At 33.8% G+C, this 13,788-nt stretch overlaps 1 protein-coding gene across 1 annotated transcript; it reads left to right on the top strand.

The window, feature by feature from the left end:
* Positions 1–1,876: 1,876 nt before the first annotated feature.
* LOC146533580 (myrosinase 1-like) lies at positions 1,877–13,601 on the top strand. Its single transcript, XM_085194094.1, has 11 exons — positions 1,877–2,030; positions 4,781–4,884; positions 5,718–5,865; positions 9,187–9,353; positions 9,881–10,141; positions 10,620–10,708; positions 10,898–11,045; positions 11,476–11,639; positions 12,009–12,161; positions 12,281–12,372; positions 12,599–13,601. The coding sequence occupies exons 1-11, from the start codon at positions 2,008–2,010 to the stop codon at positions 12,846–12,848; spliced, it is 1,599 nt and encodes a 532-aa protein (XP_085050220.1). The 5' UTR covers positions 1,877–2,007; the 3' UTR covers positions 12,849–13,601.
* Positions 13,602–13,788: the final 187 nt, after the last annotated feature.

Genomic DNA, 13,788 nt, shown 5'->3' on the forward strand with positions numbered 1-13,788 from the left:
AAGCCATGCTTAAGAAGAAACAAGAAAACAAGAAACACTCCTCTTCTTGGATTTTAACATATAAGCAGGCACCATGAATGCCAGCCAACATTTACTAATAAAGAGTCACTATTTTGGCACAGCACTTTGGAGTCACTATCTCGATACGCCTCAACGCAAGTCACTATCTCGATACACCTCAACGCAAGTCACTATCTTAAATTAAAAAAAAATATTTAAAAAATCAAAACCCCGACTGCATAAATCTAAATAATAAATAAACAAGCTCAATAGTTTATTAGGATTAACAGTCGGGACCTCTTTAATTGATGCGAGGTTCCTGGTAAAGATTTTATTGATTGAAGAATTACTTTTAAGTCCAAACCAATAGCAAATACACATAAAGAAAACATTATTTTTGATAATAATGAAAGTATGTGTAACGCAATATGGTAAAAACCCTGCTAAAGGAGATTGCTCATATGCCATGAGTAGTCCTTTAATAAAATAGGGTTTTTTTTATAGAATCACACTGTATCCCGTAAATAGCAGAGAAAGCATAGAGATCCTGGGAACCTAGTGTTAAGTCACTCCGCTTGAACTTAAGAACTTCTGTTCTTAACTTTCCGCCGAATTATCAAGACATTGCGTGATGAGTGGATTTAACGTCGCGCTTTGACTAGTTCATAGAGTGAAGAAATTAAAATATTAAATATATACAAATAATAATAATAATACAAATAATAATAATACAAATAAAACAAATAATACAAATAATAATAATAATACAAATAATTCAACCGTCGCTTTTACAGTCGCGCACTTGGGTGCCTGCGCCCCGACGGCCATTAAATTGAATATAAAAAAAAAATACGCAACCACTTAAGGAAGGATGTCTCATATGACCCTGAAACATTTATCTCGCAGATCAAATTGTAATTTATAAAAATGCATCGAAATACAAGAAAAAATATCTCAATCTGTTTTATTTAAAATATATATTATATTTAAATAAAATACAATGTCTTATTAAAGCTAGTTCTTAACTATAAGAGCCCTGGTAGAGAAATGACTTTTTCGATTGGATTCTATTGCTGATGACCTGGACTGGTCTTGACAGCGTCACCGGGTGGGGAAAGGCGAGGGTAACTTATTCCACAGGTAGGTCATTGGCATCCCCTACTCCTGTACCTGCCCACGAAGCTGTAATATTTTACACAAACAGTAATTGTCCGCTGTATGGGCTTATTGCTTGGCATAATATATTCTTTCTGCGATGTCCATGGAGCTCTTATAACAAATTTCTTCGAATCCTCATGCCTCTTGATATCAGGCACTTAGTTTATATTACCTTTAAAAACAAGTCGCCGATTGTGTTAGAGTGGGTTCACTCACAGATAAAATATAAGAGTTTTATATTCCTATGAATAAAAAAGTATTTCATTAAATTTAATTTATGAAAAAATATAAAATATATCAAATGAATTGTTTTTTTTTTTAAACGACTAACCTATATGCTAAATATCAGCGTTCTACGCCGCGTAGTTTTGTTTGTTATGTCTGTCAGTCACTCGGTAACGGTTATATAAAATTTTTTTTTTTAGCTTCACGCTGTACCCCCACACAGCAGGGCAGGCAGAGGGAACCTGGAAACAAAGTGTTAAGACACTCCGTTCCCATTAACACACTTCCGTTCCCAACTTTCCGCCGAATTTTGGAGGCATCTCGTGTTGAGTGGTGGAAATCAGCGCCGCTCTTTGCCTCGTTACCAGAGCGAGGGAATGATGTTTCATATTAAAAATTTCATATCCTCGAGTGGGAATCGAACCCACAACCTGTCGCGTTTACAATCGCACGATTGCCCCCTGTGCAGACTTGCCTTTTTCCTTGCCATCCTTGTTGTGTTGTAATTGTAGTGATAACGTGATAAGAATTTTGGTGCTTATATATGTATGGAATTAAACGCTATCTTCAGTATTCCTTCAGTTATTCGAGTGCACGTACGTTCATATCTTTTATGGTGTTAAAATGTGGGGGACGATTGTTTTATGGTTAGTATCTACATGTGTTTTATGTGTCAATAGAATTACTTATTTGTATAGAATTTTTTTTTTATCATTTATGAAAATATTGTTGAAGTTATTTGTATAGAAAAATTGAAATTATGAAAATTTTGTTGATTATTAATTAAGCTAAGTTTTTTAGTAATTTTTCACGGTTTTCACTTTCTGCCAACTTTTAGAGACAATGCGAAATCATTCCCTCCAAGTAGGAATCGTTTACAGTCGAGAAGTTTTTTTTATATAGAGTGAAGTAAAATGTTATGAGGCCGTCTTGGCGCAGCGGCACAGGGTGTGACTGTAACGCGACGGTTGTGTGTTCGATCCTCACTTGAGGAAGTGAAATATTTATTTACGTTTATATTTCCATTTCTTCGCTCTTGTGGCGAGGCAAAGCGCGGCATTGAGTTCTGGAACGGAAATGTGAACGGAGTGTCTTAACACTAGGTTCCCTCTGCCTACCCTGCTGTGTGTGGGATACAGCGTGAAGCTGATTTATTTATTTATTTTTAAAATTTAAAATATTGAAAAAAGTTGAGCCGGTAATGCAACCATTATGTGCGGTTCTTCGGTCACATGACGTCCCATGACATTTACCAGCCAGCTTGAGCTTTTTTTTTGTTATAATTGCTAATCAGCTCATCGAAGTTACCAAAAACGTTTTTGCAAGTATTGTATTATACCGAAGGGCAAAAACACTATTAGAAATGCTTACACCTGATAAAGGCTTTTTCATATGCCAATCGAAAGTACAATAACAATTGTGTAAAATGATTAGATAATAAAATAATAATTTTAAACATGAAGTTTATATTCTATTCTATTCTATATTATTACTTACTGAAGTACTTGTTTAAAAGCCTTACGATTAACAGAATATATGGCAGTGCCGATAGTACTCTATGAAATAAATATGAAAATGTAAAAAAAATATTAATCGTGATTATAAAAATAGTAATAGTAAGAAAATAAAAAATGTTAATTAATTGACGTTTATGTCATACTAGTGGCCCGCTCGCGGTGTCACCCGCGTGAACTATGTTATTATTAATTTCTGTCTCCATGGCTACGTCCTAGTGACGTCTATGCAAAATTTGACACTCCTAGCATTTGTAGTAACGAAGTTTCATACAAACTTTCGACCCCAAAAACAACCCCTTAGAAGTCGAATATTGCAAATTCCCGTCTTAGCGAGCACCTACGTCCTATAAGTAACTCCTATGCAAAATTTGAGATTTCTAGCACTTGTAGTTTCTGAGATTTCGTGATGAGTGAGTGACCTTTCGATTTTATATATATAGATAGATAAATAATTTAAAGTTTACTGAAACTTCACTTGGCCTAGCCAAATGCTAAATCACCCTAATATAAGTTTCTAGTCAAAATTTAAAAGAAACCAATACTTATCTATATTTATACTTATAATAAAATCGTTAGAGTGTGTCTGTACTTGGAAGATATTCAAAAAAAAATTGTTATTGGGACCTTTATTAACCTAATAGAACTCAAAACGATAATTTTGAAAATTCTTGTCTGTTTGTCTGTGCTTTTGTTATCGCTAATCTCAGAATCGACTTAACCGATTTAGATGCAGTTTTCACTATTGGATTCTGGCAAGCTTCCGAAAATATATAGGGTTTATTTTGTTACAATCGATTCGTAAATAAAAAAATTATGTCAATTTAAAGTATTTAATTCGAAAATTTGCTAATTTACTGAATTCACTGAATCTTTAGTTATCAATTTCTTTATTAATATTTCTATTACAAGCGGGCGTAGCCCCGCACGGGCCCACTAGTCTATTCATATGTCTGAAAGAAATTATTTATGCAAATCGGAATGTCAATTTATATAATATACTTACTTCAAACCATTACAAATTTATGCAAAATTTATGAAAAGTAAATAATTTATCACGCCTGAGTGAACCTGACTACCTACACTTTAATGATAAGTGATTATATATGTATTATACGTTTCGGTATAGGTACTATAAACTGCAGTGATAAAATCTTCGAGTATGCTGTAGGCCAAAGTATTCATGCTAAATCCCGCACACAGCAGGGTAGGCAAAGGGAACCTAATGTTATGACACTCCGTTCCCTATTTTTCACAGACTCCTAGAGGCATTTCATCTTGTATGGAATTCAACGCCGCGTTGCCTCGACACCAGAGCAAATATTTGAAAATACATACGTTTTTGTATTTATAAAGTGACATACACGTTGCTATGGCAACGCGTATTTTACACGTCAAACAGTCTTCTAGTCATCATAGATGCATCAATTTTGGTAGACTATTCAATTTTACTTTGAAAGAACCAGTTTCTGTCTTCATTTTAAAATCACTATATATCCTACATTCTTAAAAGAAAAGACTCACAAGACTTAGAAAATTATACAGGATTTGAACTATTTTTCTCGCAAACATCTTAACACAGTATGCGCATCGTCGCCGATAAATCCAATTTACATAGTGTCATTTGACGTCACATTTTGTTTCTACCACTCGCTACGCGAGTTTGAATTTCCTTTCATTATTTTTCACTTTATTTTCTGTCATATAAAAAAGTCATGTACTTTCTTTAATGTGCGCTTAGTGATATTAGCAGGCATTGAAAGTGCTATGATAAGAAATTAATTAATTTTAAATAGTTTTTTTTATCATTAATAATAATATATGTATGTCCAAATTTATTCTATAAAATTTAGTTTTTTAACAAAATTATTTCTTTGTAATAGCTTAGCCTGCGCGGGCGCAGTTTACAGTAGCAAGTTCCCTCCACATTTCAAATTCGGCGCAGCGACGGCTGCTTATCAAATAGAAGGCAGTTGGAATGCTAGCGGTAAGAATTATTAACTAACTAAAACTACTACTAAAACTAACTAACTAAATGTAAATAAGTAAAAAGAGCCAAGTTCTATTGAATGGTGTTTTATGTATTCTACTTTTATTATAGGTAGGCCCACAAGGTGTGACTGTAACGCGACGATAGTGGGTTCGATCCCTACTTGAGGAAGTGAAATATTTATTTATATTTATATTTCCATTTCTTCGCTCTGGTGCGGAGGCAAAGCGCGGCGTTGAGTTCTGCCACTCAACACGCAGTACAAAACCGCGTTTGGATCGCTAGTATAATATGAAATATGTATTTGATAAGATCTTAATAAGATGTTAATAACAACTACATTTCTTTAATTGAATATTATTTTTCGATTGAGGAAATACATACATATTTACGTTGATATTTTGATTGACTTTGAATTCCCGATTTGATTATTATCTTTTAAATATTTTATCATTATGTTTAGGATTTAGATAGTTGGATGCGTTATTAATTTATATGTGTATGCTAAAATAGTTTAGAACATTAAGCAACTTGACACGCTTTCCCGTAATGCGAGGTTGCGGGCAACCTAATGTTGAGACAAAGTCCGTCCTTTACTTTCTGTATCTAATGTAAATATGACGGTTGTGGGTTCGATTCTCACTCAAAGAAATTAATTATTTTTATTTTTTCGCCGTGATTATAAGACAACACGCAGCGTTAAGTTCCGCTACTCAACTTAGAGACCTAAAATTGGATGAAGTGTCCCAACATTAGGTCCCCTTTACCCTGCTATATGCGGGATACAGCATGAAGCTAAGAAAAATCAAGAATTGATATGTTGTTAACAGATAAATCCCCTAGCATCTGGGATCATTATGTCCACACAAAGCCTGAAGGTATCGTGGACCTGTCATCTGGAGATATAGCGTGTGACAGTTACAACCAGTGGCAGAAGGATGTTGAGATTGCTTCAGATATGGGATTACATTTTTATAGGTAAATATTTTTTTTACTATTTTATACAATCTAAATATATTAAACTAATTGCCTGTGATTATAAATGCTATAAATGTGGGTTCGATTTCCACTCGAGGTAATGAAATATATATTTCTTTAATTTCCTTGAGTGGAAATCTCACCGAATTGCTCTAGTAACGTGGTATAGCTCGGTGTTGAATATTGCTACTCAACACGCAATGCCTCAGATATCAGTGGAAAATGAGAATCCGAAGTTTATAGGAACGAAGTTTCTTTACACTCCAGGTTCCTTCTGCCTAACCTGCTATAAAATATAATATGCTTATTGCCTATTTTTTTTGGTAGCTAAATTTGTTTATAAAAAAAATATGTAAAAATTATGGGTAAAAACCCTTATTTGTCATCATAGCTAATATCTAAATCAGAATTTCAATTATATTTATACTTAGACGTAGTTATTAATGAATAAATACAATTTCTAATCTTATCTTCACGTGCAATATTATGCTAATAGGGGAATAACAATGATACGAGAACTAATATACTGTTTTTGTTTTATTATTCATACGAATATGAACAAATTCATTGATGAAAAGACGGGCGGTGTGGCGAAGGGTAACAAGCTTGTGACATTAAACGCGATGGTTGTGGGTTCGATTCTCAGTCGGGGGAAATAAATATTTAATGGTTTCATTTCTTAACTCTGCTCTAATATAGAGGTGTCACTGGCGGAGCAGCTTGTTCGACAAAAAAGATTTTTACAGTTTAAACCATTAGTTCCTGAGATTAACGTGTTAAAACAAACAGACACCTCAGCTTTATAATTTTAGCATAGATTTCAGTAGTTTGTGATCTTATATATTACAAAGTGATTACTTTGTAATGTAATAAAATATCTCATTTATAAATACATGAGTAGGTACCTATAGAGGTACACATGTATTTATAAATGAGATCTTTATCTATACCTATATTATAAATTCGAAAGTAACTCTGTCTGTCTGTCTGTCTGTCTGTTTTACGCGATCAGGGCCAAAGACCCGATAATTTAATTGTGATAAAATAGATAAATAGATACTCATATGGAGATACTTGAAGGTCTCGGTATGAACATTTGGATACTTTTTTTCTCATATTTGTAATATTTTCGATATATAACAATATATTAAAATACTTATTAATTTGACATGCAATTTATTCCGCCATGTTAATAACAACCGTCGCTATGCGACCGTTGCTAAGCAACGATTTGCAAAGTTTGTTGTTAGAAAACGTCACCCAAAATGAGCTTGCTTAACGCATCTCTCTATTGAAAACTGAAAATAATTTCATAAATATTCGTATAGATCAAGCGGGCGTAGCCGCGTTCGGGTCCACTAGTTACTAGATATTATAATTAATATCAATACATTTTATATCTATAATGAGTAATGACCCTTACAATTTATCTTCACGTATAATAAATCGTACATGATCGATGTCTGTACATGGAAGATATATCAGAAAACTGTAGTTGAAGGAATTTATCAATATAAAGTGGTTTTTAATTTTTTTTTGGTTGTCTGTGCGTTAGGTCACGCTAATCTCAGAAACGGCGAAACCGATTTATATGCAGTTTTCATTATTTGATTTTGGCAAGCTTTTTTAAATATTTAGTGTTTGTTTTATTACAATTACGCCGGGCTGCTATTGAAATCGATTCAAGAGCATTTGTATGAAACGTCTTTTTTCTATGAAATACCCATAAACTTTAATTTTTCGGATTTTTTCCTTTATTTGTATTGTAATTTTGAATTCGTCTCAATTTTCATAACTGTAAGTGCACGGGAAGTACCCTTGTAGATTTTGATTATTTAGAAGCTTGATTTTGACTTGATACCTCTACGTAATCTCAAAATAAATGGTTTTAGCACATGGACAGACGGACAATCATTACTTTGTGAGATAATGGTTCCTTTTTTACCTTTTGGAGTACGGAACAAGAAATTGTTAAAAAAAACCGTATAAGCGCAACGCGGACTCGATAGTCCACATCAGTTTAATTAAGGACTGTAAGTCAACGGGAAGTACAATTTCAACAAAAACAAGAGAATTAATAAAAACATGCTCGAACTAAAAATATCTAACAAATATTTGTGTTAGTGTTAGATATAAATCGAATCTACAACATTTTCTTATCACTAAACAAATTAATCAAAATAATATATATTTCCTGTTTACTCTACTAGAGCTAAATATATAGAAGACTAGATATTTCTTCCAGCTCTACGTTACGGATTCTACAGTAGATTACATCGAAACGACTAATGTGATATTATATAAGCCTATAGTTTTCCTCGATAAATATTTTTTGCTCATACAGGTTGTCATATTTGAGTGTGAAAGTAAACACTGTATTATGGAACGATAAAATATCTACATATGTCAGTACGTTCGCTACGATTTACTTGAGGGTAATGGCAGCGGGCCGGTATTTTTTTCGAACTTGAGTTTAATGCTGTTAGTACTGTTAGAATTTACAGCGACATAGGGTATGTAAGGAAGAAGGGAGGAAAAATTGCAAGCACTACGCGTGGCTGCTAGAGAATATACCAACGGCGGTATGGGCGTCCCCTGAGAGACTCAAACCTAGGCTTGGGGATTTCGATCTGTCCGGGAAATTCCCTATTCTAAGCTAAGTGCAGATGAGATTGGGGACAAACTAGACGAATCTAAGGGAACCAACGGTCCCTAACTTTTAACTAACCTACATTTTTTATCCGTTATCTCCGTTGCCTTACAATCCTGAAATTGGTCCGTTGACTTATAATCCTGAAACTGTTAGTGGGCGAGTCCGCTTCGCGCTCGTACGGCTTTTTTTATTTAATATTCTGAACGTAATCCTAATGACGTACCTAATTAGTCTTTTCCGTTTGATAACTATATTAATGATGGGTTCGGCCCAATTGGTCTTAACATTGCCTTGTAATAATCAGATTATTATTAGTTATTAGTCATAATATATTGTATATAGATAATAATTAGAAAGATATTAAACCTTTAATCTAAAGATGACTGGACGATTTTTATAATCCTTACAGATTTTCAATAATTCAATTCACACTGTATCCCGCATACAGTAGGGTAGACAGAGGGAACCTAGTGTTACGACACTCGGTCCTCCATTTTCCGTCAAATTTTGCAGGCATTGCGTGTTGAGTGGCGAAATTCAGCGCCGCATTTCTTGGCTCTTTCGATTCTTCCACTCTATACCTATTCACACATACCCCGCGGGTCGTCTCTTGAGAGAGATTTTATACTTAAAAAAATACATATATGTATAAATAAAATTAATTTCAGAATGTCTATAGCCTGGACCAGGATACTGCCAACGGGATTTCCAGATCATATAAGTGAAGATGGCAAGAACTACTACAACAATATAATTAACGCTTTACTCGAGAAAGGCATCGAACCCGTTGTAACGTTGTATCATTGGGATCTGCCACAGTCTTTGCAAGATTTGGGTAAAATTCATTATTTTTATTTACTTATTATGAAAGTCGGGCACGGAATAGTTATGAATCCTCCATTAAGCAACATTTTAAAAGTTTATTCGGTAAAACATGCTAATAACAGTTGAAAGTACTACATACACTGTGTGTTTTTGTCAGCTTTACTTTAAATGAAATCACAATTTTAACTACTCTATAAAAGTCTGATACAATTATCCCAAAAATGAAAAAAAAAAAATCATACTAAATAAATATAAGAAAATAAATGTAGGGAGCGGAGTATCTTAGCTCTAGGCGCTCTCTGCCTACCCTGCTTTGTGTAAAAATATTTTCTTTTGATTATATTTATTATATTTAAGATTTTAAGACATTTATAAGAATAATTAGTTTTTAAACTTTCTCCCTGTGGTCATATGAAAATAGTTATGAGACTTGTATATGACACTTAACAAATTCTCGATAAGTGTATAATCCAACACAAAACAGCTGAAACAACTTTAAAATAACATTTGAATATACTACATTCTATTAATTTCTAGGTGGATGGACAAATCCAATGATATCAGACTGGTTTGCAGACTACGCCCGTGTTGTTTTTTCCTTATATGGCGACCGAGTTAAGACATGGATAACTCTAAATGAGCCGGTAGTTTTCTGTGATGTTGTCTACCACACAGGAGTGCATGCACCAGGCATTGTTAGTCCTTGGATCGGCAGCTATATGTGCAATAAGAATGCCATGCTAGCCCATGCTAAGGCATGGAGGATTTATGACAAGGACTTCAGGCCGAAACATCACGGTAAGATTCTGTAGATTATCATAAATTTTGGTTAAATAAAACTATAGAAAGCTTTATCAGGATAGGCAGAGAGAGTGCCTAGAGTAGCGTTGTATGTTTTCCACCGAAATCCAGATCCTGCGCGATGAGAGTTATAACTCAACGCCGTACTTAGTCATTATAGAAAATAATACATTTACCAGAGTTAGAATTTATGGCGCAACCATGTCGTTTGCAGTGACACCTTATGGCACTGCGTAACTAAAGCCTTACATAAACATATAACCTCCTAGGAAAATGTCTTGGCAAATTATTTTTAAAATTGCTATATGCTATTTACTTTTTAGTACTATATAAAATTAATTTCATCACATATTTTATGAATTGTCATTATCAATGTAATTTAGTAATGATAAAGTAAAATACAAAGGTCTCATATGTAAGATATTATCGTATTACGTTTTTCTTGTTAATTTATCAATATTTTTTATCATTGCAGGAAAAGTGTCTCTAACGAATCAATTGCTGTGGATAGAGGCGAAATCTCCTAGTGATGAAGAAGAGGCAAAACTTGCAAGACAACTTATGGTTATTAACCTTTTATGGCTTTTTCATGTTCTTCCTAAAATGAAAAACGCTTTTGAATTTTAGCGTTTGGATGGGCTAGCTCAAAGGCATATCTAAAATAAATATGTGTATTTTATTATAATTGTTATTTTGAAAATTATAGTAAAGAACATTCCCTAAAGATATACTTGTAACATATAATGGTTTCAGGTTGGGATGTATTCACATCCAGTGTACTCTAAGGAAGGAGGGTGGCCACCAGTAGTCGAAGAAATGTTAGCAAAGAAATCTAAGAAGGAAGGTTTTCATCGGTCCAGACTACCCGCGTTTACGGAAGAAGAAAAACAATTGATTAAAGGTATGTTAAATTTTGGCAGGCAGATAGAATAGAGCCAAGGTGATCTGTCCTTTAAGGACATTCAGTAGTACTGTAAACAAAAAGGCGTAAGTTAGTGCGAAGTAAGAACATATTCGATTTTTTCGTAAAAATTATTTATTATTTCATTTATATTTAATAATGCATATATTAAATATATAAGCGTCAGATAATGTGTACACAGTTGTTACGCGTTCAATTCAATTTGGATAGTAACGAATGTAGTAAAAATTATGAATATATTATTTACAAAGTGGCTGGCAATGTCTGGAACCAACTGAGAATCGAGATCATTAGAGAGGCCTATGTCCAGTGACAAGGATATGCTGTTGTTGATGCTGATGATGATGCTAATGCTGATGCTGATTATAATGTTGATGCTGATGATGATGTAATATAAATACTGTTTTAGGAACCTACGATTTTTACGGGATGAATTATTACACATCACGGACTGCTCACAAAGCGAAGGAAGGTGAATTAGTTGGTCTCTGGCCTCTGTATGGAAATATTGAGTTTGGAATTGCTTTAACTACACGCCCAGAATGGAAACAGGCAGCTACTAGTTGGTTTTTTGTAAGTAAATAGTAAATTTGACAACAGGCTCACGCTTGTTCCTTCATAGCAAGGTAGATACGAAACCCAATGTTAAGATAACTCTTTACCCACTATACCTTTTGCTACGGTCTTGCTCCTGTGGTCAAATGGAATAACCAACAATTGTACATTCTAAGTGCCCAAGGTAATACTGACCGCAGGCACAATGAGATACATTAAAATATTTAATATTTTGCCTTATAGCCTGTTTCGATAAATGGTCTATCCAATATATAAGGATTTTTTCAATCGGAACCAGTAGTTCCTCAGGTTACCTCATTAAATTAAACAAACTATTCAGTCTTATAATATTAGTAACATTAATTCACATATAATTATAATTTCCAGACAAACCCACCAGGTCTCCGCAATCAACTGCGCTGGTTGAAGAAACATTATGGAAACGTTGAAATATTAATTACTGAAAATGGATTTGCTGGATATGACTTTGGTTTGGAAGATTATGATCGTGTTCAGTATTATAAGGACCATATAGAACAGGTACAATTAAATGTGATAGATTAGAATAGATTTGAAAACTTGTGGTATAATAACTGAATTACTTTTACTATTAAACTGATTTATGTTTTATAATTGTAATAACATCTTAATTTAAACAGGTTCTACTGGCGATCAAAGAAGACGGTGTTAACGTAACAGGCTATACAGCGTGGACCCTATTAGACAATTTTGAGTGGAATGATGGATACAAGTAATAATTTGTATAATTGTTTAATACGATATATCAAGTTTCTTTTCTTTTTTGTGGTATTCTGATGTTTTTTTTTATTATAGTCTTATTAACAAAATTCCTTAAATCACAGTTTATTTGCTGTAAAATGGTCCATTTCACTCGTTCGTTATCTATGCAAATTTTATATTATTTATTTATTTTTTGCCTATCCAGTGTGTAAAGAGCGGTAAATTATATTTTCCAGGTCCAAATTCGGGCTTTACCAAGTAGACTTCGAGGACCCAAAACGTTCTCGACGTCCTCGTGCCTCCGCTGAGTACTACAAGCGAGTTATAAAACATCACTCTTATGATATAGATGGTGATAATAAAATTGTAGACGAACTCTATGGCATGTTTCATTTTATTAAGATTTGTTTGTCATTATGTTTTATTTTATCATTGTGTACTATTTTTTATATATACGGACGTCAGAAATATAGTTTCCTCGGTTGACTTTGAGTTGACCAGTGTCAGTGGACGAGGCGATAGAGGCATGAAGAGACCGTAGCGTTCCCCAGTTAATCCAGCTAGGGATAAAGCGTTACTTAGGAGCCCTGTCCAGGGACCTCGACATATGGGGGTCCAGGGCCTGCAACCATTTGAAATATTATCTATTACTGATATAATATTAGTTATATAATATTAGTTCGACGTTCGATTCAAAAGTGCTTGTAATTAGTCTATTTGAATAAAGAATATTTTGAATTTGAATTTATAATGTGTGTTGTTTCAAGTAGATCCCAAATTCGTTTAGCAAAGGTTCCGATATGTCCTAAATCGGCATGATCCTCAAAAAAAGATTTAAAAAACCTTATTTATAGGCTTAGGGGACTTGATGTCCCTTTCCTTTGGATGAGTTCTAAAAAAAAAACAAAGCGATCGTCGACGTTGATGCCCCTTTCCTTTTGATGCCCGGTGTGGCTTAGGGGACTTGATGCCCTTTAAAATAATCTAAGGTGTAAAAACAAAGAAAAAACAAAGTGATCGTCGACTTTGATACCCCTTTTCCTTTTGATGCCCGGTGCGACCGCACCGCTCGCACCCCCCTAGCTACGCCACTGTTATGTAAAGTTTGGTGTTTTTTATTTCCAAACACCTTTCAGGTATTGCATAAAAAAGTAAAGCTAAAAAACTAACGTGATATATTAATTATAGGTTTATCGATAATTGTACGATTTTGTATAAAAATATATTTTTTTATTTTGAGCCAGTAGTTTTTGAGAGAAGCACGTTAAACCCACCAAATTCTTCAGTTTTATAATATTTATATAGATAAAGCATATTAAAATATTTTTACTTTTAAATCTTTTCACTAACTTACTTAACTTAGCTTCCCGCTGTATCCCTAGCGGGATAGAGAGGGATAGAGAACGGAGCGCCAAACGCTACGGGT

This window comes from Heliconius melpomene, chromosome 12 (assembly GCF_056956725.1).
Source record: "Heliconius melpomene rosina isolate 202511_hmr_F chromosome 12, ASM5695672v1, whole genome shotgun sequence".
In the NCBI taxonomy this organism is placed as follows: Eukaryota; Metazoa; Arthropoda; class Insecta; order Lepidoptera; family Nymphalidae; genus Heliconius; species Heliconius melpomene.

Bases quoted from the DNA above. Each gene is read 5' to 3' on its own strand.
- LOC146533580 (XM_085194094.1), top strand. From the start codon at position 2,008: ATGTGGGGGACGATTGTTTTATG. The intron at 2,031-4,780 runs GTTAGTATCTAC...TCTTTGTAATAG, and splicing joins TGGGGGACGATTGTTTTATG to CTTAGCCTGCGCGGGCGCAG. The intron at 10,709-10,897 runs GTTATTAACCTT...TAATGGTTTCAG, and splicing joins AACTTGCAAGACAACTTATG to GTTGGGATGTATTCACATCC.